This window comes from Bos taurus, chromosome 1 (assembly GCF_002263795.3).
Source record: "Bos taurus isolate L1 Dominette 01449 registration number 42190680 breed Hereford chromosome 1, ARS-UCD2.0, whole genome shotgun sequence".
Classification (NCBI taxonomy): Eukaryota; Metazoa; Chordata; class Mammalia; order Artiodactyla; family Bovidae; genus Bos; species Bos taurus.
In genome coordinates, this window is record NC_037328.1 from 153513410 (window position 1) to 153539728 (window position 26319).

Consider the following 26319-nt stretch of genomic DNA (forward strand, 5'->3'; position numbering starts at 1 on the left):
GCGTTCAGCAAGCACTTACTCAAAACACGGGGAAACATCCATATGGAGACCCCAGATCCGGTAAGGGCAACCGGGTGAGACGTGTTTCTCCATCACAGTGGGCGATGCCTCAGCACGCTTCCTGCCTTCCAGAAGTCCTGTCGGCGTAATTTATGTGGTTCGTACCTCACTCCCTTTCAGGCGACAAGGCTTTTTATCGTTTTCATTTGGAAACTTATCTTTGGGACTTTGCAAGTCCGCACTGCTAACTTCTGAGGTACGGGGGTCTGTCTGGAGCACTCGTGGGCGGGAGGGCTCCTTTCCTGCTGTCTGTCCCACCCCATGGCCATGGAGTGCAGCCTTCACCCCCGTCACGGTGTTTGCTCTCCCCATCACGGCCTTTGCAGATGTTTTTCGTATGTTTACTGGCCTTCAAATAGATGTTCAGTGCCAGAGTCAGCCAAGTAGAGCGATGGGGGGGAGGAAAAGGCTGAAGCATTGCTTCACTAAACCCAGCTCGTGGAGCTTCAAAACAAAACAGAACTTGACTCGGAACAAAGATAAGGTTAAAGTCAGATCTCGGATTGAAAATGGTAAGGAAACTGGGACGAGCTGAGACCAAGTCCAGCTGAGCCGATTTTCACCAGTCGTAAAAGATGACTTAGGCCCCGACGCCCCAGTACAATGGAGCAATTAAATCTTTATAAGGGAGACAGTGAATGCCACAAAATCGGACCCAGCCAGAAAAGGGCACATGAGCTTCCCCTTCCTGCAGCTGGCTCGCAAGGGCGGCGTGCAGCCACCCCTCCCTGGGCAGGAGGCCGGCCCATCCTCCCCCGCACGGCCGGCCTGAACCACATCCGACAGCAGGCCCCTGGCCACAGGTGGGGGGGATTTCCTTTGGCCACAGGTCCCTCACGGTCCTTGAGTTCCTTGCCTACTCCAGGTCCAAGTAAGTAAAAGACTAGAAGCGTCCCTACGCCAGAGGTGCCCACCCGGCTGCATGTAAAAAAAAAAATTTGTTCAGCAAAGTGGCCAAGGGCACAGTTTCCAGAGTTAGGAACCTGGGCCCAAGTCCCTAGAAGTTTTCTCATCTGTAAAATGGGCATGATCATAGTACAAGGTGGCTGGAGTGTCATGAGGATTAAAGGAGTCAATACATGTGAAGGGCTTCAACCAGGGCCTGGCATGTAGTAAAATGCTATCCAAGCTGCCAGCGGCTGCTGGGATGTTGTTGGTAAGTATTCTACGACAGTGTCTATCACCTAGACAGCATATTAAAAAGCAGAGACATTACTTTGCCAACAAAGGTTCATCTAGTCAAGGCTACAGTTTTTCCAGTAGTCATGTATGGATGTGAGAGCTGGACTATAAAGAAAGCTGAGCGCCAAAGAATTGATGCTTTTGAACTGTGGTGTTGGAGAAGACTCTTGAGAGTCCCTTGGACTGCAAGGAGATCCAACCAGTCCATCCTAAAGGAGATCAGTCCTGGGTGTTTACTGGAAGGACTGATGCTGAAGCTGAAACTCCAATACTTTGGCCACCTCATGCAAAGAGCTGACTCATTTGAAAAGACTCTGATGCTGGGAAGGATTGGGGGCAGGAGGAGAAGGGGGTGACAGAGGATGAGATGGCTGGATGGCATCACCGACTCAGTGGACATGAGTTTGAGCGAGCTCTGGGAGTTGGTGATGGACAGGGAGGCCTGGTGTGCAGCAGTCCATGGGATCACAAAGAGTCGGACACAACTGAGCGATGGAACTGAACTGACCATTTTTACTAAGGCTTTCACAATGGCGGGAGTTGCCAACAGCAGCCAGGTGCAGTTATCGGGGTAGGACAAGCACTGGGCACCAGTCACAGGAACAGCAGGATGAGCCAGTGCTGAGAGGCCTTATAAAGGCAGGTCTACAGCCCTCAGCATGAGCATAGTCCAGGGAAGGAGAGCGGGGTGACGGGAACAGAGGGGAGCTCAGGGCAGACAACCGGGTTTGGGCCCCCCAAGACTTCCACAGAGAAAGACCCTGAGCCTGGAAGATGCCTGCTCACCTTGAATGGGAAGTTTCGCTTCTCCCCACCTCCCATGTCGGCTTCCCTGGTGGCTTAGATGGTAAAGAAACCTCCTGCAGTGTGGGAGACCTGGGTTTGATCCCTGGGCCGAGAAGACCCCCTGGAGAAGGAAATGGCAACCCACTCCCATATTCTTGCCTGGAGGACTCCATGGACGGAGGAGCCTGGTGGGCTACAGTCCACAGGGTCGCAAGAGTTGGACACAACTGAGTGGCTTCACTTTCTTTCTTTCTTTCCTCCCACAATACCAATGCCTGGACGCAGAGTCAAGGCCAGCGCCGCGGGAGATGGGGGAATGAATCACAGAAAAGACACCCCAAGGACTCCTCCAGTCGACTCGGAGACATTTCCTGAAGGTCTGCTCTGTACCAGGCCCTCCGGATACAGCATCTCATTCACCCTGGCAGAGACCGCATGTTGCTGTGGGCTCAGAGAGGTGAGGTCATGGAGTTAGCAGCAAGAAGCATGAACTGTAAACCTGGATCAATCAGAGACCTTAAAACATGCCCCATCCAGCACATCGGAGTTCTGGCCTCCATGGATGATCGATTTATCAGCATCAGCAGGAAGCCCTCATGTGTCTTTCCAATGGCACTGAAGCAGAAAGGGAAATTTCCCCTGGACTACTACTGAGCCAGTCCTCATGAGGAGAGAGGTGGATGAGAGCAGTCCACAGCCCCAGAAACTTGTATTCAGTCCTTACTAACAAGCTCCGAGGTGGATTCCTCGGTGCTTCATCTGTCCATCTGTAAAACGTGAATACTGATATTTGTCCTTCCAGCTCTCCTTCTGTATACAGGCTGAGGAAGCCCCTATCAGATCAAGTCTCCTGCAGACGACAACTAAAACACAGGACAAAACCAAAAAAAGAAAGAAAATCTATCTGAGGGCTCTGGAGAGGGAGCCAAAGCAAGTAGGTACTGAAGCGGAGTTGATACTTGGAAGAAAGGGAGTTCAAGGAGCTCCTGTTATTTACAGCTCTTAGCCAAGGTCAAGTCCCGGTCTGGGCCACAGGGGCAACTTAAACCCAGAAACTCACAGTTTTCCTGGCTTGGAGAAACTTAAGACAGAATCCTGGGGTGCTTCTGCTGCTGGAACATGAAGGGGGGAATCCCAGAAAGGAGGGAGCCAGAGAGAGGACATTTCAAATTCTGAGTAGAAACTGTGTCCACATCTCCGACTGACCCCTGGACCATGCATGCGCGAAGCCCTCTCCAACCAGCCCCGTCAAGGCTGGAAGAACAGAGCCCTGAAGCCCCCACCTCAGAAACAGAGTTCACAGCTGGAGTCCAATCAAGTAAACCGCAGGCTGACAGGAAAACCGACCCTCATCAGACGAGCGCAGCAGAATCTAGAGTCTCTGTGACACAACATCATACAATGTCCAGGACACCACCCAAAATTATTCCAAAATCAAGTGAATGTGTGGCTCACGCTCAAGGAAAAAAAGACAATCAGCGAAGACCCACCCCACTTCCGGTAACTTCTACCGGAACTTAGAACTTCCGGTAACTTCTACCGGAAGTTAGACAAGAGTCTTAAAGCAGCTCCTTTAGAACTATACCCACTACCTGTCCAACCGACGTCAAAGAGTTGTTCAAAGCTGAAGTGAGGTCAGGCAAGAAAAGGAGCTTTGAAAAGTTTCACACTTGCTCTACCTAACGTAAGAATTTAGGTGGCCTCCGCTTCTCACACCTGTTTCCGGAAACCATACATTGAAAGAAACCATTTTAACATGCATGACTTTTTCTCAAGGAACAAGTTATACTCAAGGACTGAATTTATGATCAAAATCTGGTTTTTAAATAAATCACAAAGACAACTAATAATCAGTTCAGTCGCTCAGTTGTGTCTGACTCTTTGTGACCCCATGGACTGCAGCACGCCAGGCCTCCCTGTCCATCACCAACTCCTGGAGTTTGCTCAAACTCATGTCCATAGAGTTGGTGATGCCATCCAATCATCTCATCCTCTGTCGTCTCCTTCTCCTCCCGCCTTCAATCTTTCCCAGCATCAGGGTCTTTTCCAATGAGTCAGTTCTTCACATCAGTTCAGTTCAGTCGCTCAGTCTTGTCCAACTCTTTTCGACCCCATGGACTGCAGCACACCAGGCTTCCCTGTCCATCACCAACTCCCAGAGCTTGCTCAAACTCATGTCCATCGAGTCGGTGTTGGAGTTTCAGCAGTTTCAGCTTCAGCATCAGCCCTTCCAATGAATATTCAGGAGTGATTTCCTTTAGGATTGACTGGTTTGATCTCCTTGCAGTACAAGGGACTCTCAAGAGTCTTGCGAGTCTTCAGAACACAAATAATAATGTATTATGATAAATCAAAGCCTGTAAAGCCTATATACCGCCCCCAATTTTTTTTTCACACCTTTTTAGAAAACAAAATTGAGCCACGTGGCAGAGCCTGTTTTGTGCAGAAGGAGGGGCAGTGTGAACAGTGGTCACCACTTGGGCTTAGAAGCCACACAGCCTGGGCGCAAACCTCAGCCTCACGACACAGAAGCTGGGTCTCCTCCACGAGCCATGCAGTCTCTTTGCACCTCAGTTTCCTGGGGCTCAGAGGGTAAAATGTCTGCCTGCAATGCGGGAGACCCGGGTTCGATCCCTGCGTTGGGAAGATCCCCTGGAGAAGGAAATGGTAACCCACTCCAGTATTCTAGCCTGGAGAATCCCGTGGACGGAGAAGCCTGGTGGGCTACAATCCATGGGGTCGCAAAGAGTCGGACACAACTGAGCGACTTCACTTTCACTTTTCCTACTGGAAACTGTTGATCACAATAGTATCAGCCTCACAGGATTAGGGTGATAATTCACATTCAGGGCCTACGTGGCTCAGAGTCGAGTGCTCAGTAAATAGGAGTTGCGAGAGGGGAGGTGACTTGACGAGTCTGCCCAGGAGCTGGGAGGAACACCTGGATCCGTGCTCCTGTTTTCAACCACTTCACAAATGTTCTTCAAACGGACACAAACGCACAGTAAATTGGTTATTCCAAGTTCCTGAAGAATTCTAAAATGTGAAAAATACACAGAAAGCCAACCCTGCCATGTCACATATTTGGTCCGAAAGTTAAATCTAAAAGTAGAATGTTTGTCTTGTAAACATTCTCCTTTTCTTCCTTTGAATTTGGAAGGTCTTAAGATGTGGTTTCGAAGGAAACCATCCTTTTAAAAAGGCGATCCTGGGAAATGTATATGAATGTCTTTTAAATTTTTTTATTAAAATAGAGTTGATTTACGATGCTGTGTTAGTTTCTGATGTACAGCAAGGTGATTCCATTGTGCCGATATAAATTCTTTTTCATATCCTTTCCCTTTATGGTTTATTGTTGTTCAGCCTCTAAGTCAGGTGTGACGATTTTGCAGCCCCATGGACAGGCTCCTCTGCTCGTGGGATTTCCCAGGCAAGAGTACTGGAGTGGGCTGCCACTTCCTCCTCCAAGGGATCTTCCCGACCCGGGGATCAAACTCACATCTCTTGCACTGGCAGGCAATTCTTTACCGCTGAGCCAGCAGGGAAGCCCTCCTGGTTTATTACAGGATACTGAAGAGAGCTCGCTGTGCCATCCAGCAGGACCTTCCTGTTTATCTGTTTCATATACGGCAGCTTACGAGTGCCTTCCTGCCAGACATAGTCTCCAGGGCCACCCAGAGCCTCAGAACTCGCCTCACATGTGATGGCCCAGCACATCCCTGCAAGGACCCCAGCCTCAGAACTTGCCTCACATGCACCACCCAGCACGTCTCCGCCAGGACCCCAGCCTTAGAGCCTCGGCCCAGCACATCCCTGCCAGGACCCCACTGCAGACTCTGGTCTGAGGGCAGCAAGGACCACCTGCTTACAGTTCCCACACTCACTGTTTTTCTCTTCTTTTCCTTCCCATTTTCCTAACAGCTGACACAGCTTTAAGAAGTTAAGCTGCAAAAAAAAAAAAAAAAACTGTCTAGGAATTGAGAAGGGAAAGTCACTTTTTTTTTTGCCTGCCATAACACGTATTATCATTGTTTATGAAACTCAAGATTTTGCCTTAAAAAAAAACAAACCAACAAACGTTGGGACAGGGAGCCACAGAGAGAGACGATATCCTTCCCCGCAGAGCCCTCTGTCTCTGTGAGCAAGAAACGAAAGCCAGGAACTCACTACACGCTGGCCGCGTGGGAGCAATGGAGAATGTCTACACGGGCGGGTTCAACCAGGAGCCTACTCCGCACCCTCATCTCGTGAGGAGAAGTCACATCCTTAAAAATTCCTCAGCACGAGGCCCCAGGCAACTGATGCCAGAAAGAGGAGAGGGAGAACCTGGAGGAACCCAAAGCTTCCAGGAACTTCTGACAAGGCTACGGCGGGAGGCGCAAAGGGGACTCTGCTGGAAGGTTCTGGAACTGCAAGGACCTCAGAGGCCTCCCTCCCTCCTAAACGTTCCCAGGAAATCACCACTGGCCACGAAGGTCTTCATCCGTAACACCCACTTCCCATCACCTGCGTGCACACGCACACACACGTAGTAACTTCAGACACAGCTCCCCAGTCAGACCCTTCGGCCGAGCTGGTTCAACACTGCTGGCCAGAGTCAAAGACCTCAGCTCCCAAGCTGGCCATGAGCCATGATGCTGAGGAGGCACCCAGCGTCCCGCGGGGCACCAGACCTGCTCATTACACCTGCTGATAAAGTAAGACTCAAGCTGCCAAGGACCGAACAACCACCTGAGATGAGGTCCACAGAGGCCCTGTTTTCCTGCAAGCACTCCACTCGGTCAAGCATCACGCGTCTCTCCCACTCAGAGGCTTCTCCCTCAGAGGGGGAGCTTCTCGTCAGAAGCCTGTGGTCCTCGTGGCCTGGGGCTGGACCACACCCCTGCGGCTCTGTCTCGCAGTCCCACCCCAGGTGGTCCACCCCCGCCTGCCACCATCCAAGAGGCGGATGGGACCCCGGACAGGGGTCAACGAGGACACACGGCCTCGTTCTGCAGAGAAGGGAGGGAGGTCAAAGAATCACTCCAGTCAGCCCATCTTGGGCAGCAACCCTGCTGGACTCTCCTGGACACTATTCTTATCGGACTCTGCACTGACATGATGAACACGGCCACTGTCTTCGGAGCTTGACCATGGTGCTACCCAAGGCCTTATCTGACGACTATTCAGCTTTAACAGCCCCGGGGAATACGCTGGCATTTTACAGATACGAAACTGAGACCCTGAGGGGCTAAGGAACTCACTCAGGTCACAGAGCAAATGAGAGACAGCTCTCCACCAGCTCTGCGGCCTCAGGTCCAGATCTGCTCTCCCCCAAAGCCCACGCTTTTAAATCACTCCACCAGGGTGACTCCCCGACGTCCAGGCTGATAGACTGATAAACAGCCTCTGATTAATTAGTTAATGCTGCTGCTATTTGCCCCCTTTTCTCCAAGATAAACACAGGCTGATCCTGGGGCCGTGAGAAAGAGGCCAGCACACCCTCAGAAAGGCAGCCAGCCCAGGGGCACTGAGGGACGCTGGCCTGGACATCGATGGGTGTCTGACGGCCTCATCAAAGCACTCAGGAGAAGTGAGGAAAAAACAGGCTTCCATCTAATGCAATTTTAAAACCACTAGTTCACCATGCAGGGCCAAGTTATCAAAAGAGCCTCAGCCACCACGGTGTTTGCAAAATCCTGTACATTGTTAACACACACACACACACACACACACACACACCATGTATTGCTCCAGCATTCCCTGTGGAGCCAGGCAGGAGACATCCAGGCGAGCTGGAGTTCATGCCTGCAGGACGAGGACTGTAAACCAAATCGGCTCTATTTCTAGCAACCACGGGTGGGAGCAGGGAGGGCTCCCTGCCTCTTTTAAACCTAGTATATACAGATGGGGAATTGTTGCTTCCTGGTCCCACAGCTTCAGTCTGCTGGTCTGGAGGTTGGGGATTCCAAGAGAGACAACACAGCCATGGCGCCACTGAGCCGGAAGACAGGAGCACCCCTTGGCCGTTCTGGATGACCAATGCCACAGAAGTGGCCCCTGTAGTGACTGGGGTGAGTGACCCCGGTTTCCAAGGGGAAACTGGATGTTGTCAAAAATGGAACCCAGGGGAGTCTCTGGAGATTCTCTTGTCTAAGAGTAGACATTAATGGAAAACTAAAGCAGCTGGGGAGATGGGGGGCGAGGAGAAGTAGTAAGAATTCTGATTCCTAGATCACCCCAGCAGGCAAAGAACCCCAGCCAGGTGAGGTGTTGGCCAAAGGCAAAGCCAAGTCCCTGCAGTCACAGCGGCAATGCTGACTTCTCCCCTGGTTCCCCCGGTCCCAGCGGAATATGCCCTATCTTGCAGACGGAACCAGAAAAACAACCCCCATCACCCAGAGGAGGACACGTGCCCCTGGGGCCTTGCGTCTGCTCTGCTCTTTCAGATCAAAGGGCCAAGCTGGATCGCTTGTGTGAAGTGGAGCTGTCACTTAGGTAGGAATGGAGCTGTTCTGTCATTATGCTGAGTTAAAAGTGGAGAAGGATGTGTGGACCTGGAAAACGTGAGGGGTGGACTGTGCTGGTCATTGCATCGCTGCCTCGGTCCCCAAACTCCCTTCGAGACCCCGATCTTTGCTGTGAACTACAAGTCTGCCAACAGCATTCCTCCTCTGCTGGCCAACTTCCTATCAAGTCTGCGGGGCAGGCTCTAGGTGGAGACTGGACAGCAGGGGAGGGGAGAAGGGACCTCCGTCTTCTGCTCGTGACGCCTCATCCTGGGGGCGGCAGCTGGCTCCAGCCTCCCACCTGGCATCTCTCCCTACTCCCCGAAGCAGCCTCGTGGAGCTCAGCAGTAGGTGCTGAAGACGGTGCAGCTAATGTGATATGAACAGCCACGATCCTCCAAGAGCTTAAAACTCAGCAAGGAGAAGCCGCTGAACAAAGCAAGCGCTGTGATCACTGCTGCCAGGACGTCCAGGCTCCTTGGAGAGCGCATCACAGGAGGTCTGGGGATGGATGTCAGTGGCGTGGCTACACCCTGGGACTGCTGCCTACTCGCTCAGATACACATGATAACGGCACCAGAGCACACTCAGAGCCACAGCTCCGACTGTGTTACCTGCCTACACCCTTCAGGGAGGCTGCTGTGCATTCAAGAGACTTAAATTATTCTGCAACCCTGGAAATTTTACATTAATCATTCATTCATTCATTCATTCAACAAGTGCACTCATCAGGAAGGCTTACAGCGAGTAAGTAAAGCCATGCTGCTGGGGAGCCTACATTAGTGGCAGGCCCCCACAAGTAACAACAAATACACAAGAGTATGACTTCAGATGACGGCGAGTTCCTCGGAGGAGGGAAGCGGGTGGTGGAGGCCACAAGTGAACGGGGTGAGCAGAGGGGCCATTTCAGGCAGGAAGGTGAAAGAAGGCCCCCCTGAGGAGAAGGCATTTAGCAGAGACTGGGATGAAGGGAAGCGATGAGCCCCAAGACGTGCGACCAGCCCTCCAGCAGAAAGCTCCAGAACACTGTCAGCGTACGGGAGCCGTGGACCGAGACGGTCCGTCATGGGGGAAGCGGTCCTCTCCTCTCCAGCAAACCCCCCAGGTCAGACCCAGTTCAGTGGCTGCATCCACATCCCCACATCAGCCTGCGGTTATTCCTCCTTACTTTCAATTTACATCGCAAGCTGGAGAGAAATGAATTACATCCCCGTGGGTTTCTCCGTTCCATACAATTAAGAAAAGCTATTTCTTAGTCACAAGGCGGATGACGACACCAAGATTTCCCATTTTCTCTCTGCAGGGAGGCTGTCATCACTCAATATTAATTGATCCTACTTCCATCCATAAAGCCAGAGTTGAAACAAATTTTTTGGTCACAAAAATGGCAACTATTACATTATAAAAGTAAATTATTAATGGCGTCTCCATTAAAGCACACCCGTCTTCCGAAGGCCATCAGCTGCTTCAGCTCTTCTGGTGTTTCTTTAATGGGGAAAATGAGTAAATTATTATATTCCTTCCTGATAGTGGATAAACTGCCAGCGCTGATTCTATCTAAGGTTGCCAGAGACTTCCCCTATTTCATCACAACCAGGAGCTCATATAAAGGGTGTGATAGAACCCTGGGTTCCCCGCAGGAGAGCGCGTCCATCGAATGCAATTTCATTTTCCTGCTAGAGAGCAGAGAAAGTGAAAACAGCAAGAAGACACGATCGACTCAAAGAGGAGAGAGAGTCTCGTTTATATATGTTTCTGTCTTTTCCTGGGCAAAAATTTGGTACTTATTTCAGAGCAGGGATGAAGGAAGGAGAGAAGAAAGGGAAGGAGGGAGGCGTGGGGAAGCAGGGAAGGGGGGAGGAAGAGAGGAAATAGAAAAGGAAAAGAGGAAAAATCACGTTGGAGCCACAGTTAAACAGCCCGCCCTGGACCGGGGACCTGCAGGAGCAGTGATGTTCATTACGGCTGACCGGCAGGCGTGGAGGCAGCCAGACGCCCGTATCAGCGAGGAACAGTTCTCAAGCTCATGGCTCTAGAAACCCAAGTCTTCCAACCCCTCTTGGTCCTGAATTTCTGGGTGCCAGGGCCCTGTGGAAGGGTAGACATGGGGCATTTGCATTTCATCAACAGGCTAAGATGTCACAAGTCCTGACTTTCACAGCTGGAAGCCAGGCTTAGTGACTGATTTACATATAGGCCGAAGAATAACCGTGGCAAAGCAGAAAGCTTTTCTTAAACACAGAATTTAGTTTTGAGAAAAGACGCATTCCGCTTAGCAAGGCCTACGACGTGAAACTTGAGATGCTATGGACACAGCTCACGGCATCAAAGAAAAGACAAGGGTGGAAAAACAAGCGGTGGTCCTCTGCTTCTGGACTGGCAGACTACCCAGGGCAGGGATCATCCCTGTTGACGGCTGTCATTTAAGAGACTCGAGCACCCCTCCTCCAGGGGCTACGTGCCAGCTGCCCCTTCCCCTGGAAAACCACCCTCAGTCCAAGGGCAGGCACCTAAGAGGCCGAAAGAGTCACGAAAGCTATTCAAGTGGCCCCTCTTTCTACTCATCGTGGCAGAAAGAGGACTGTGTCTGTTAAAACCCACCTACCCTCTTAAAGCTAGTTTTCCTAGAACGTAGACGCTAGAAGCCAAAAACTACATGTCCCCTTTACAGATGACAACCCTGTAACAGAGAGGTAAAATGACCTCTCAGAGTCACACAGCTAATCGGTGGCAGAACCAGAATTTGACGTCTGGCTCTAGAGTCTGTACTCTCAACTACTCACAACACTGCCTCTCATAAAGAAGCAAGACCTCTTTTTGAAAAAACTGTCTGTTTCTTTCTTTATTTTTGGCTGTGCTGAGTCTATAGCGCTCCGTATGGACTCTCTCCAGTTGCACTGAGTCGGGTCTACTGTTGCAGTGGCTTCTCTCGTTTCAGAGCACAGCCTCTCGCGCACACGGGCTTCAGCAGTTACGGCACCATGCTTAGCTGTCCCGCGGCGCAGGGCATCTTCCCAGACCAGGCATCGAAGCCATGTCCCCGGCACCGGCCGGTGGATTCCCAGCCCCGGGACCACGTGGCAAGTCCGAGAAGCAAGACTTGTAACCTACACTGCCTGCAGGGACACGTAGCAAATGATCCCAAAACACGGTGACCTAAAACAACAAACATTTCTTAGCTCGCAGTCTCTATGAGTCAGGAGTCCAGGGGCAGCCTAGCTGCGGGCCTCGGCTCCAGGCCTCTGATGAGTGGCCTGAGGGCATCGGGTGGAAGGATCTCATGATCGCTGCAAGAGGACCCACTTCCACGCTCACGAACACGGGTGCTGCCCGCAGGTCCTCAGGGCTGCTGGACGAGACCCCGTTCCTCACTTCTGTCGGCAGGAGTCCACGTGAGTCTCTCCCCTGGGCCGCTTACAACACGGCAGCCGGCTGCTCTCAGAAGCCGGAAGCACGGGAGCGGGAGAGACCGAGACGCAGGCCAGCGTCTTTGTACAATGAAGTCTCAGAAGTGGCATCCCCTCACTTTCCCGAGGAGCGGGTCGTCACTGGGTTCTCCTACACCCAGGGCAGCAGGCTCCACAGAGGGGTGGCCACCAGGAGGCAGGGGGCCCTGGGGGACAGCTTGGACAGCACCCCTATGCTGCTGAGTATCATACAACCAGTAAGCAGAAGAGGGTTAGTTGCCCAGCGGTGTCTGGCTCTGGGACCCCACGGACCGCAGCCCTCCAGGCTCCTCTGTCCATGGAATTTGGAGTGCAAACTCCAAGGCAAGAGTATTGGAGTGAGTGGCCACTCCCTCCTCCAGGGGATCTTCTTGACCCAGGAATCGAACTCAGATCTCTCACACTGCAGGCGGATTCTTCACCTTCTGAGCCACCAGGGACGCCCAATACGCAGAAAAGTTGAGTTTAAAGCTGTTTGCACCTTCGTTAACTTGGCTCTCAACTCCAAGCTCTCCCCAGGACTCAAGATTCCACCCCAGTTCCCAGCACACAATCTTGGCTGGTCCACCTCTCTGGGGGCACTGGCCCCCCATCACCTGACTAAGCCACCTCTGGCTTCTCACTTACAGCAGAGAAAGGAAAGACTCTTAGAGAAAAGCTTTCTTGGATTTTAGCGATTTTAGTCTAAGCCATTTGTATGAAGTCCGCAGTAATAAACCACCAGGTATAAAAAAAAAAAAAGAGCAAGTTTCTACTCTAATTTACAGTTTCCAGATTGGCAGAGAACAGTGGTTTTAGACATGCAAAGCTGGGCCACCGGCCTGGAGGATAAAGCACGGATCCAGCAGACCCCCGGTGCCCTCCTCCCGCCCGTCAGCTCTCCAGCACCATCTCTGCCCAGGCTGCTGGAGGAACCAGGAATGCTGTTTCTCTCACAGGGTTCATCTCACTCTAGACCAACATACCGTGTCTCACCAAGAGAGCCACAGTGGGCAGGAAGCCTGCAGCACGCGGCCAGGGCATGATGGGTGCTTCTTTTAAGCCTCCCAAAGCTCAGTCTGTGGGCACAAACAGCCCTGATGAGTCCCCAGCCCCAGGAAGTTGGTATGACTGAGCCACTAATCCAGGGGTTTTTCCAAGCGGCAGGGGGGTGAGACAAGGGATCGCACCTGGTCTAAGATCTCCAGGGCTTTCCTGCTCCCACCAAAGAACAGACAAGTCTCCAGCCATGCAGGGCCCACCAAATCAAAGACAAATCATGGGAAATCAAGGACGATGCTTTCCCGGGATACCACACGGACTCTGTTAAGGCTGTGGCCCCAGTGGACAGGTTTCCGGATATGGGAAAACGGGCACTGGGCTGGGACATTATAAGGCTGAACTGCACGGGGAGGATTCAGATGCTGGTTCCTATGATAGGAGGCCTCGCCATCTTGTTCATCTGTGCAGGCCCAGCCTGGAGCCAGAGAAAGGGCAGGTAATCAATAAATATCCAATGAATTCATGTTGTTGAATAACCCTGTCAGACAGGACTGCCTTCTCCATTAAAGAAAGTCCACCCACCAAGTATGCCAGCTCCTTTAGGAACAGATCACCATCAAAGGCAACATGCATTCCGTACAGCTCCATACTGTCTTCACGCTTAACAACCAACTCAGAATCTACACCTGAGATGCCCAACTGAAATAACCCCCATCCTCTTTTAGGAGGGCCCCATAAGGCTGTCAAAAGAAGGTATCCTCCTCCGTATGAATCATATATGCACCAGAAAAGCATGTTTATGCAACAGAACAGAAATAAACCTCGGCTGCTGATGACTCCAGCAAGTACCCACTGCACACCTCATTCTTATTTATCAGGAGATCTGACCTGTAAACAAAGGACAGCTTAAGGCACGTCTGAAACACAGAACTGGGAAGATGACTCTCCAGAATTAATGACAGTGACAAGTGACCTGAAGGCAGAACCACCTGCATTTTCACACTATTTGAAAATACTTCATAGATAAAATTCAACAGGCCACCTTTCTTCCGAAGCACGCATGAACTCTGGTCCAAGCACTGTCTAAAGCATTCCTATAAAAATTCTTTGACGCAATAGAGCTAATACCCATGATCAATTAACAGGATCCATAGCACATTAACTTGTTTTCTGTTCTGTTTTAACCAAATGAGATAAAAATTATTATCATGACCACAGTGCCACTTTCATGAATCCCTACAGAAAAAGAATTTGGTTTTGCTCTGACACATCACAGTCATCACCAAGTTTCATTCTACTGAAGGAAGGCTTAAGTTGCTAAGATTTACTGCTTGCACAGACACACACACACACACACACACACACACACAGCCCTCTGAGCCCATTTTCACACAAGACTGAGTGCTGTTTCCTCATATGGATGTAGAGACACTGGGGAAGCAGCAAGAAGAGTTTTTACATTAAGAAAGGAATGCAAAGAACACCCTCGTCCCTCTTAAATCGTATCACCTCCATTAGTGAATATCTAACAATAACATTAATACTAATAGCAGGTTTGGTTGCATTCGCAAAAGCAACAACCATACAGAAGATAAATGTAGTCGCTGTGCTCAGAAAAGCTTAAAGCCACGTCACACATATTATCTCATTTATCTTTAAAAATCCCCGAAGACTCCATATGAGTGTATTCATCTGCAGTGAGACATGTTTTATGGGAGCCGATTTCCTTACCAATTCTTCATATCTTCTGTTTAAAAACAGGATCTGTCTTTAGCATGCCTCCCCACCAGAACCTCAGCTCCTAACTCATGCAACTGACTTCCTTTCATGAGTCTCAAAAACAAAACAACAAAAAATGCAACCAACTCTTAGCAATTACAGAAAGTAAAAACAAAAATGAAACACACGCAGGAAATCAAAGAAATTCACAGGCCCAAACAATTGCCATTGCCCAAGCTGAAATTAAGTAAATATACACACGCCACGCGGCCGCCCCCCCGCCCCCAACCTGCCATGAAAACTCCGCCATGCAATTTATTAATGAACAGTGAACGGAAACAGAAGCTGCAAAGTGGGGCAGGAGAAACTGTTTAATCTAATAGTCTGGAAATTACATCGGAAGGAACAGATGGTTTCACAGAAGTCAAGGCAACCCAGAGGCGCAGGGAGCGATTTTCTAGGAAAGAAAAATGTTTCCCTACCTACTGCCCGCACTATTTTCAGCAGAGGAGGAGTCTATATTCAGCAGAGGACGAGCTCCGACTCTGGCACGCTGACAAATCTGGGACTGCGTGGCAGCCTTCCACACGCACCCACTTCACACTTGGCCTCCAAACCTGAGCTGGAGGTCAAACAGCCCGATCTAAAACCAGCAACAAACGGAAGGCCACACTCTGCCGCAGCGGGTTAGGAACCGACATTCGTGATCTTGGCACACACGAACACCGGTGATTCTCAGCAGGTCATGGGCACTGTGATCTTGACGTGGTTCCCCATCCCCAGGTCTTGAGGGCCCTGGCAGCAGGGAGACCGGAGCTTTGGCATGGAATTGCCCTGGGCTTGAGCCTCCTTGTCCATACCCGGGACTGAAAATCACCTCCAGGGCTGTTGCCGATTGCTTGAGACAAAGACAACGAAGCCGAGCGGCAACCCACGCGGCATCACACTCAGTGGCTATTTTCACCCCCACGCCCTCCCTGAGTCACCAAACCATGTGGGTAAGTTCTCCCTAGAGCAGGGCCCATTGCAGGCAGAGCCCTGCCTGCTGGGGTCTTGGGGTCGCAGATCGGGGTCTACTAAGCCTCAGGGCTGTGCCCGGGAGCCCTGCTCAACAGCCAGCTCTGCTCACAAGCAAAGCACTTGTCTGAGTTCCGATGCCTGCCCCACCACGTACATGCTGTGTGACCGTGGGCATGCTGGATAACCTCTCTGAGGCCCATTTCCTCATCTCCAAAGTCAGGATGCCCTGAGGGTGAACTCATCCCAGGCATGGTGCGTGGCTCACTGGCAGTCATCACCGCTGTTACTGCTACCCACGGTAATAATACCCTTATCACCACACGCAGCTCCTGTCCACACCTCATCACCTACGGACAACCTCAGCCAACCACAGAGGACACCGACGCAGACGGGCCTTCTGCCACCAAGATTCAGGGCTGCAGCAGGAGGACCCTCCCCTCAGGGACGAGCTTCACGACAGGGAGACATGAAAAGCTATCCCCCCAACACAGACTGGGAACCCCTGCCTTATGCCACAGCCTCAAGAGCTGCTTCTATTCACCCTCCTTCCTGGCTTCTGACATTTTGCCTCAAGGTCTGTTTGTTTGTTTTCCCTGAAAAAAAAAATACACCATCAACATCAGAGCCTTCATGTTCGATTCTGCGGAAGAGCGGCAAATGTTACAGATGAATTTGTTATGTTCTAAAGCTGCAGGTATCATATTTAGAGCGGTAATAAACACCTCGTTATGGATGGCAAAACAAACACTTCAGGGCACTCAGGCTCCAGGAAAGGAACCCCATGGTGAAAGCCACTTTAAACCGAGAATCCTCCTGTAATGCAAATAACCACCCATCCCCCAGGGCTCTTCCTTCCTTCCCTGAGCTGAGGGCTTCCCTGAAACGGGGGGCTCACACCTGCAGCGCAGACAACTGCAGTCAGGGGTCGGGCGGCCAGGTGTCCTGGGAGCACCCTGACCCACTGCACTCAAGCTCAGTCCATCAACACTGTTCTCTGGTCACCTCCAGGTCACTTCTCTTTGATTTTTCTATTGAGGTACAGTCGATGTACAATGCATGTTAGTTTTAGGTATACAGCACAGTGATTCAGTTGTGAATACATACATGCCTATGGATGTGTGTGTGTGTGTGTATATACATATACTTTTTCAGATTCTTTCCCCTCACAGGTTATTACTAAATATTGAGTATAGTTCCCTGTCTACACAAGTGGGTCTCTGTTGTTATTTATTTTATATACAGTAGTGTGCATACATTCATCCCAAATTACCAATTGACCCCTCCCCCCACGCCTCTCACCTTGGTAACCATAAGGTCGTCTTCCTTGTCTGTGACTCTCTTTCTGTTTTGTAAATAAGCTCATTTGTGTCCCTTCTTAAGATTCCACATATCAGCGATGTCATATGACATTTGTCTTTGGCTGGCTTACTTCACTTGCTATGATCATTTCCAGGTCATCCACATTGCTACAAATGGCATTATTTCATTCTTTTCATGGGTAAGTAGTATTCCTCTGTGTGTGTGTGTGTGTGTGTGTGTGTATCACATCTTCTTTATCCATTCATCTGTCGATGGACACCTTAAGTTGCTTCCCCATCTTGGTTACTGTAAATAGTGCTGCCATGAATAAAGGGGTGCATGGATCTTTCTGAATTATAGCTTTCTCTGAACATACGCCCAGGATCGAGGTGACCTCTATGGGTCTGGTCACACTGGCGAGGGCAGTAACGGAGTAGAAATGGGGTGCAGGGAGCAGCAAAGGCTTCCCGAGGAGGAGCAGGAGGAGGCGGACATGTGGCCCCAAGGCCCAAGTACATCTGCAGACCTCCTGCTAAGGAGCAGTGTTTCCAGCTAGACGTGATGAGCTGTGTAAGCGAAAACAAAGGTCTGCTTAGATGTTGTGGGTGTAACTGGGCCCCTAATATGCCTGGCATTTTCTGGTCAAGCCACAGTACACTAACTCTCCTACGCCTCCCCTTCAAGCCTAGACAAGAGGGAAGGGCACAGACACTCAGGAGTCAAGACCCTGGTCCAAGAAGGGTCTTCTGCAGATCACTGGCAACACACCTGTTAGCCAGCACAAAACTGTTCCCTAGACCCCCACCTCTTGCTCCTTGGAAGAAAAGTTATGACCCACCTAGACAGCACATTAAAAAGCAGAGACATTACTTTGCCAACAAAGGCCCGTCTAGTCAAGGCAATGGTTTTTCCAGTGGTCATGTATGGATGTGAGAGTTGGACCATAAAGAAAGCTGAGCGCGGAAGAATTGATGCTTTTGACTCTTGAGACTTCTTGGACTGTAAGGAGATCCAACCAGTCCATCCTAAAGGAAATCAGTCTGATTATTCACTGGAAGGACTGATGCTGAAGCTGAAACTCCAAAACTTTGGTCACCTGATGCAAAGAGCTGACTCATTTGAAAAGACCCTAATGCTGGGAAAGATCGAAGGCAGGAGGAGAAGGGGATGACGGGGATCAGACAGTTGGATGGCATCACTGACTCAACGGACATGAGTTTGAGCAAGCTCCAGGAGTCGGTGATGGGACAGGGAGGCCTGGCATGCTGCAGTCCATGGGGTTGCAAAGAGTCGGACACGACTGAGCGGCTGGACTGAGACCCACCTCTCACTCCTCGGCCTTCAGCTGAGCCCAGCAACCTCCCTGCAAACGCTCATTCCCAACCATACAGCCTCTAATCCCCAAACCCACGCGCTCCCATCCCCCTCCATAGCGCCGGTCACCCCCAAGAGCTGAGCTCTCAGGGAAGACAGCCTGGAACAGGTGAAGCTTTTCCAGGACCATGAAGGAGGGCGGGGACCCTAGGGAGCCTTGGGCTGTGTGCAGGGGTTGGGGCGGGGAGTGCTCCACGGGTGGATGGTTCACACCGAGGCAAAGGGGAGAAACAGAAGGCCCAGCTCAGGACCAGCGAGGCAGTGCTGCGTGTCTGCTCAGAGAGGAGGAAAGCAGTTTAGAAACACTGGTTTCATGACAGACTGAAGTCTGCGGGGGGCCCTGGGGAGGCTGGGTTTCGGTGACAACGGAGATGTGGGGGACTCAGGCCAGGAGAATGATTGCAGCTGCTGGTGGGAACCTACTGCCCACGGGCCAGTCCAGTGGGTTTCAAGGTGGTCCCCACGGCAGCAACGGCAAACAGCAGCATCACCCGGTAACTTGCTAGAGGTGCAAAATCCTGGGCCTCTACCCCAGACATCCAGATGACAAACGCCACGGACAGGGGCTCGGTAATCTGAACCCACAAGCCCACCCGGTGATTCTGTTGTTGCTAAAGTTGGAGAAGAACTGTTTGCGCCATTTTTCCAAACCATACCATGTCTCCTGCTCGGCACACTGGGGAAAGGCCCAGGCTTCAGGGAGCTGGAGGTGACCTGCAGGAGTTACAGACATCTCCCAGGGCTGAAGGGAAACGAAACCTCAGAACAGGTGACCCACCTGATGGTGAGCAGCTGGGATACCAGGCTGGGACTGACCACCTGGCACTTCACCACTGCCTCCCACTTGCCCTCCACCACGGCTGCCCACGGCTTCACCCACAGTCTCAAAAAGCACCCAGGCCTGGCTGCCTCTCCCAAGATGGACTTCAGGGGCCTGGGGTGCAGCCCGGCATGGGAACCTTTTAACCAAAGTTGGAATCACTGTGCTCCACCGGCAGCAAATACACGGCAAGCTCCTTCAGGGAAATAAAATCTGAACTAGTCAGAACACATAGTTACGTATGCAAATATTTACTAAAGTTTATTTCATACTTTAAAAAGTCACACCAGTATCGTTTCTCTCGTCCTTCTCCACGCAAATCAAAGAAACTTGCAGCCCACTTGGTCTCGGAAGGTTCTCAGCGTGGTCCCCAGATGAGTCCTATCAGCGTCACCTGGGAACTTGTGGCAGCAGCATTCCCCAGCTCGGCCCCAGACTAATGAGTCAGAAGTTCTGGGGCCCAGGAGTCTGGGTGTCAAAGGGCTTTTCAGGTGACTCTGACTCACTATCAAGTTAGAGAACCATGCCTTTAGTGAAATGATTCGTTCTTAAGGCCCAGAGTCTTTCTCTGGAGGTTAACATCATTTTTGATGACATTTTAGATTTTCTTATCACCTCCCCCAACAACCCATGAAATCCAACAGGCTAGCAGCACCAAGATTTATAACAAGTCACTCAGCACCCAGGCTCTTGGCCCCAAAACACTTTAACCTGCTAGTTTTTAGACCTTAAAGTAAACTGTGATCCATCTCTTTGGGTGACTCTATCCCAGTTGGGAGGAGAGATTAAAAGAACAACTTAAAGTGACAATGATTAGCAGCTGCTTCTGCAGTCGTGCTTAGGGATAAGATTACCCAGACTGGAAGTGAAGTAAAAATTGGACCCTTAAATGATTCATTGCACAATATACATGTTTTGAATAATTAATGTGACCCTGTGTTATTCCCATGACCACCCAAAATTTATCCACAGGGCTTAAGGCTAAAATGCTGGCAGTCAAAACGCAAGTATGAGCCTGGTCAGCACAATGTCGGAGCAAAAAAACCCCAAAGGTCAGCTCTTCAAGACCTCTGAGACAGGAAAACCACAAAGACGGGAATTTTAAAAATGTGGCAATGTGAGCTGATCCTAGAAATTGTAATGTGTGTCATGGGAATGTTTTACAAGCAAGAATTTAAGCGAAAAAACAGAAGACGAGCTTGAAGCAGATGCGCAGCAGAGCATGAGGCACTTCTCGGTGGTTTCACGGTGAAGCCCTTCAATGCAGCTGAAACCCACCACAGCACGCAGGCGATTCAGGAATCAAAAGCAGACCAGAGTGAAGGCTCTGCTGCTCAGAAAGATGATGGAATTTGCTACAAACATCCAGCTGCTTGGTGGCCTACAGCAAGTCACGAGTATAACCTCCCCAAACTCGAGACCTCAATTCGTCCTTCTATACCCTGGAGGTACCTTCACCTACCTCGTGAGACTGTTGTTACTTCATTTAAAATTGATTGACACACACTAGGTGCTGAATTGGGGTTCCCAGGTGGCACAGAGGTAAAGGAACCAGGCTGCCAATGCAGGAGACACTGCTTCCATCTCAGGGTCGGGAAGATCCCCTGGAGGAGGAAATGGCAACCCACTCCAGTGTTCTTGCCTGGAAAATCCCCTGGACAGAGGAGCCTTGCAGGCTACAGTCCACGGGGTCGCAAAGAGTCAGATGAGACTGACCGCACACATACAGGTACTGAATGCACGGCATCTGTAATCATCACACGTGAAGAACTGAATCTGCTACCCATCAAATAGGTGCGGTGCGTGGGCTCAGTCTCGTCCAACTCTTTGCAACCCTACGGACTGTATCCGCCAGGCTCCTCTGTCCATGGGATTCTCCAGGCAAGAACACTGGGCTGCCATTTCCTCCTCCGGGGGATCTTCCCGACGCAGGGATCGAACCCACATCTCCTGCGTCTCCTGCTTTGGCAGGTGGATTCTTTACCACAGACCTGGGAAAGCCCCACCACCCTTCATGTATCGTCTGAAATGTAAAATGGTACAGCTACTCTGGAGAGCAGTGCGCAGTTTCTCATAAAGGTAAATGATACATTTACCACACAACTGGGAAATCCCACCCCTCATATTTACACAACAGAAATGAAGACACAGGTCCTCACAAGGCTCGTCCACAAACGTTCATAGCAGCTTAGTTGAGAATAGCCCCAAACTGGAAACAGCCCAAGTGTTCAACAGGAAATGATTAAAAACACTGCCGCACATCCGAACGACGGCACGCTGCGCGGAAGCGCGACGGCACGCTGCGCGGAAGCGCGACGGCACGCTGCGCGGAAGCGCGACGGCACGCTGCGCGGAAGCGCGACGGCACGCTGCGCGGAAGCGCGACGGCACGCTGCGCGGAAGCGCGACGGCACGCTGCGCGGAAGCGCGACGGCACGCTGCGCGGAAGCGCGACGGCACGCTGCGCGGAAGCGCGACGGCACGCTGCGCGGAAGCGCGACGGCACGCTGCGCGGAAGCGCGACGGCACGCTGCGCGGAAGCGCGACGGCACGCGTTCTCGATACATACAGTGGCATGGATGAATCCCCGAAGCATTATGCCGAGTTGAAGAAGTCAGACACAAAGGCATACACGCTGTGTGATGACACTGCTATACTATTCTAGAAGGAGCAGGTGAATCTACAGTGACCGAAGGCCAATCAGGGGCTGTCTAGGGCAGGGAATCCTCGGGGGCGATGGAAGCGTTCTAGATCCTGAGTGTGGTGGTAATCACAAGGGTGTTTCAGTTACCAAATCTCATCAAGCCATACACCTCACATGGGTGCATTTTATGGTTAGATCCCAGTAAAGTTCTTTTTTAGACTGAGACATCATTCAGGAGGTCTGAGAGCTCCCTTTCACGTGCAGTAGAAAGGTCCTATGTCAAGGGAGTTCAAACACTGGATTCTGGTCCCACTTAGTACTACTACCTGTCAAGGCAATCTCCTCGTCTGAAGAAGAGAGAGAGAGAAAGCGAGAGAGAGACAGCCTTCCCTCCGGCTCTCAGGCTCCTTGCAAGCATTATCTGAAAATGCTTTAGTTGCGGTGCACGGGCCCAGGTATGGTAAGTAGGATCTGAGTTCCCGATCAGAGTTGGAAACTGTGCGCCCTGTATTGGGAGCACAGAGTCTTATCCACTGGACCACCAGGGAACAAAGATCCAGCCCATGCAAAATAAATAATAAACTGGTTTTTAAAAAGGAAATGCTGTATTGGGACATACACACTGTTATGTGTAAAACATCACTAGTGGGAAGCCGCTGTGCAGCACAGGGAGCTCAGCTTGGTGCTCTGTGATGACCTGGGAGCGGGATGGGGGTTGGGAGGGAGGCCCAGCAGGGAGGGAGATATGTGTGAATACGGCTGATTCACGCTGCTATACAGACGAAACTAACACAACAGTGTAAAGCAACTCCATTCGAATTAAAAAAAAGTCAATGCTTTAAAGCAGAATCAGAGCATTGATTGTGCAGCCCCCGTGCCAGCCAGCCAGGTATCCAGCTAAGCCACCTCCACCTCTACCCCCCACCCCCTCACCGGCCAGTCAGGCCCTGGGTCCACCCGCTGACTTCTCTCAACCCACCCACCCTCTTGTCCCGACAGCCACCTTCACTCCCTGCTCATGATTGCAACGGCTTCAAGATGGTCTCCTCTCCCCCAGTTTTACCCCTTCCTTCCATCCCTTCTCTTTCTAAACCCAGAGCTAGCTTTCCAGAACACAAATCTGATTGTGTCACCTACCCTAGCCCCATCTCAAGAGCCTTTAGAGCTCTTGAGAGAGACTAGACTCCTCGGTCCAAGACCTAAGACCTTCAGTCATCTGGCCCCCAAAAGGACACACACCAATCAACTTGAACTGCCCGTGGCTTCTCAAGTCTGTATGTTCTGGCTCCTCCCACAGGTTGTCCCCTTTACCTGAAAAGGATCATCTATTCCCAGCCTCATTCGCCACCTTGTTGTTCAGTCACTCAGTCGTGTCTGACTGTTCGTGACCCCATGGACCACAGCACACCCAGCTTCCCTGTCCTTCACCAACTCCTGGAGCTTACCCAAACTCATGTCCATTGAGTCAGTGATGCCATCCAACTATCTCATCCTCTGTCATCCCCTTCTCCTCCCGCCTTCAATCTTTCCCAGCATCAGAGTCTTTTCCAATGAGTCAACTCTTCACATGAGGTGGCCAAAGTATTGGAGTTTCAACTTCAACATCAGTCCTTCCAAGGAACACCCAAGACTGACTTTCTTTAGGATGGACTGGTTGGATCTCCTTGCAGTCCAAGGGACTCTCAAGAGCCTTCTCCAACACCTTCTCCATCTGGCTGACTCCAAATCCAGCTGCAGGTCTCAAACCTTCCTTGACACACACACATCTTCCAACAAGGGAACCTTTCACCACATCCCCTTCATCACCAGCACTCTAGTGACTTGGCTCTTCATCTGTAAGATGCCGAGCAATGTAGACCAGTAGGCTAGGCCAGTGGTATGGACTGAATGGTGTCCCTTTGAAATCCAGATGCTGAAGCCCCAGCTCCCAGGGTGAGAGTATTGAGGGTGAGGAAGTAACTAAGGTGCCATGTTTTGGGGCTTCCCAGGTGGCCCAGCAGTGAAGAATCCACCTGTTAATGCAGGGGCCATGGGAGACATGGGTTCAATCTCTGGGTCAGGAAGTTCCCCTGGAGGGAAAAAAAAATGGCAATCCACTCCAGTATTCTTGCCTGGAAAACTCCATGGACAGAGGCGCCTGATGAGCTACACTCCTTGAGGTTGCAAAGAATCAGACACGACTGAGCAGGCCATGACACAAGTAACTAAGGAAATGAGGTCATAAGGGTGGGACTCTATTCCCATAAGACCAACGACCTCACAAGAAGAGACAGGAAAGGGGCGCTCTGTCTCACTCAGGGGTGAAGACGCAGCAGGAAGGTGGCTGTCCACGGGTCAGGAAGAGAGCTCCCACCAGAACCCGGCCCTGCAGGCCCCCCGATCGTGGACCTTCAGCCTCCAGAGCCGCAATTAAAAATAAATATCATCTGGAGAACTTTGCTACAGCTCCAGACACAACAGCTGGGTCCAGTCCGCAGTCAGTAAATATGTGTGACGTCGATGAACAGTCATCCTACGGCCCCTAGTGAGGCCAGGAGCAAGCTTTCATAACACAAACGGTACGTTAATCGGATTAGGGATGCAGAGTCAGACCTGGAACCGACTCTTCCTACCTCAAAAACCGACCGGGAGAGCACCGCCCCACAGGACTGTCTGCTCTGGGGGTGAGTCCTCTGCGATGGCCGGTACAGTAGCCATGAGCCACACGCATCTGCTGAGCACATGACATGTGCCCGGGATGGCAGAGCAACGGATTTTTACTTTGATTCCTGTTTTTTCATATATTTCATTCATTTGTATTCATATATTTGTTTCATGCATTTATTTCACTCAGTGTTAACTGTTATACTAAACTGCCACGTGGCTGGTGGCTCCTGTCCTGGACAGTGCGGAGCCACACAGTCAGGCAAAGGTCATGCCCGAGGCATTACTGTCGCCCTACGGGTCACAGACTGTGCCCACTGCTCCTGTTACAAACACCATGGACTCTCACAGGTAGCTTTCCAGTGGTGTCAGTGGCCTGGCACCGAGAAGCTGGCAAGCCGCACACATAAAAGGGCTAACGAGGCACCCTTCTGCAGGAATCGCGATGCTTTATGGGCCTCCACCTGCGAGGAAACCCGTCGAAGGGCACGTTCACCCCTCGGTGATCAGAGTTAATTGAAAATTGAAGGCCCAATCAAATCACCCAGAACTGAGATTTTTGGCAGCTTATGCACTTCGCGGTGAGTTTCCTGCTGCTTTTCGCCCCCATCAGCGCTACAAGCGAGGTTGCAAGTTCCAAAATCATCCACAAAAGCACCAAGCTCTGAGCCAGGGGCAGAAAAAACAGGGCGGACTCTGATCTTGACTCTTTTTAAAAATGCGTGTGGTCCCCCTCCTAAGGCAGCAGCTGGAAGTGGACAACACCCTATCCCCAACTTGGAGTATGTGAGAGTTGGACAAGCATCTTCTCTATGAAAAAAAAGCACATCAAGTGCTCCTCAAAAATCTCCTATGGCAACCCAACACAGAAGAGGGGTATCTCAGCGCCTCTACACGGTAACACAAGCTTTATGGCAAGAACGTGCTGACTGCTGTTCACGCCTATCCACCTGGGACCTTGCAGCTTATACGGCACCCGAGCTTGGATGCCCAAGAGACCCAGATTCAGCTTCTGCCCTAATCAGTTCCCAGCACCACATCTTTAGAAAACTTACTTAACCTCTCTGAACGACCATTTCCTCTTCTGCAAAAAAAAAAAAAAAAAAAACAAGCGTACCCATACACCTCTCTAGGTTACAGCGGCGATAAAACCACCAAAGAAGCCCACAAAGGCATGTGTTCATAGCAACTTAATTCGTAAAAGCCCCAAACTGAAGATGACCCAAATGTCCATCAACAGGTGAAGGGAAAAATACACCGTGGTAAATCCACACGCCTGAGGATTACTCAGCGAGAACAGGGATGAACCACTGCCACACCGGGCAACATAAATGATCTCAAAGTAAGTAGAGTGAAACAACTTCGTTTATAGACAATTCTAGACAGATGAAGTCAGTGACAGAGCATATCATCAGGGGACAGAGGGCTGGACTCGAGGAGGAGGACACTTGGGGGAAAGTGACCCAACGTCTTGATGAGGTGACGGTTTCATGGGTCTGGGCATTTTAAAGATGTGCAGTGTGCCGTGCTGAAGTTACACGTCGGCAAAGTTTGCAAAGAGTTTAAAACATGAGATCAGGGGTCCAAGGCGCCATCGTAGGACCTGGCACATAGAAGGCTCTGATACAGAGCAGTGACGGACGCCCCAGGAGACTTTCTGGAAAAGGACCTTGACAGGCTGCTGGCAAACCCTGCAGGCTTCCTGGAGCCCAGCTGTCCAGAACGACTGTCTGTTCCCGGCCAGAAGGCGTGAGCCAGACGGATGAACAGAAAGGTGGGCAAAGCTTAGTCTCTGCCCTGAAGGAAAGACGAGAGTTTAACGTATGATGGAATAAAAGGATCATAAAGACAATGGGG

At 51.0% G+C, this 26319-nt stretch overlaps 1 protein-coding gene across 5 annotated transcripts in view; it reads right to left on the reverse strand.

Annotated features, from left to right (window-relative positions):
* RFTN1 (raftlin, lipid raft linker 1) overlaps positions 1 to 26319 on the reverse strand; it is a 225963-nt gene that overhangs the window by 178029 nt on the left and 21615 nt on the right. The window contains exon 1 of one of the 5 annotated variants that reach the window (XM_024997194.2): positions 20 to 13777. The exons of the other annotated variants lie outside the window; for them this stretch is intronic. Within the exon in view, the coding sequence (XP_024852962.1) occupies positions 20 to 38 (19 nt within the window). The 5' untranslated portion in view covers positions 39 to 13777. Of the gene's footprint in view, positions 1 to 19; positions 13778 to 26319 lie in introns of those variants that run through there. 5 annotated transcript variants of the gene reach the window in all.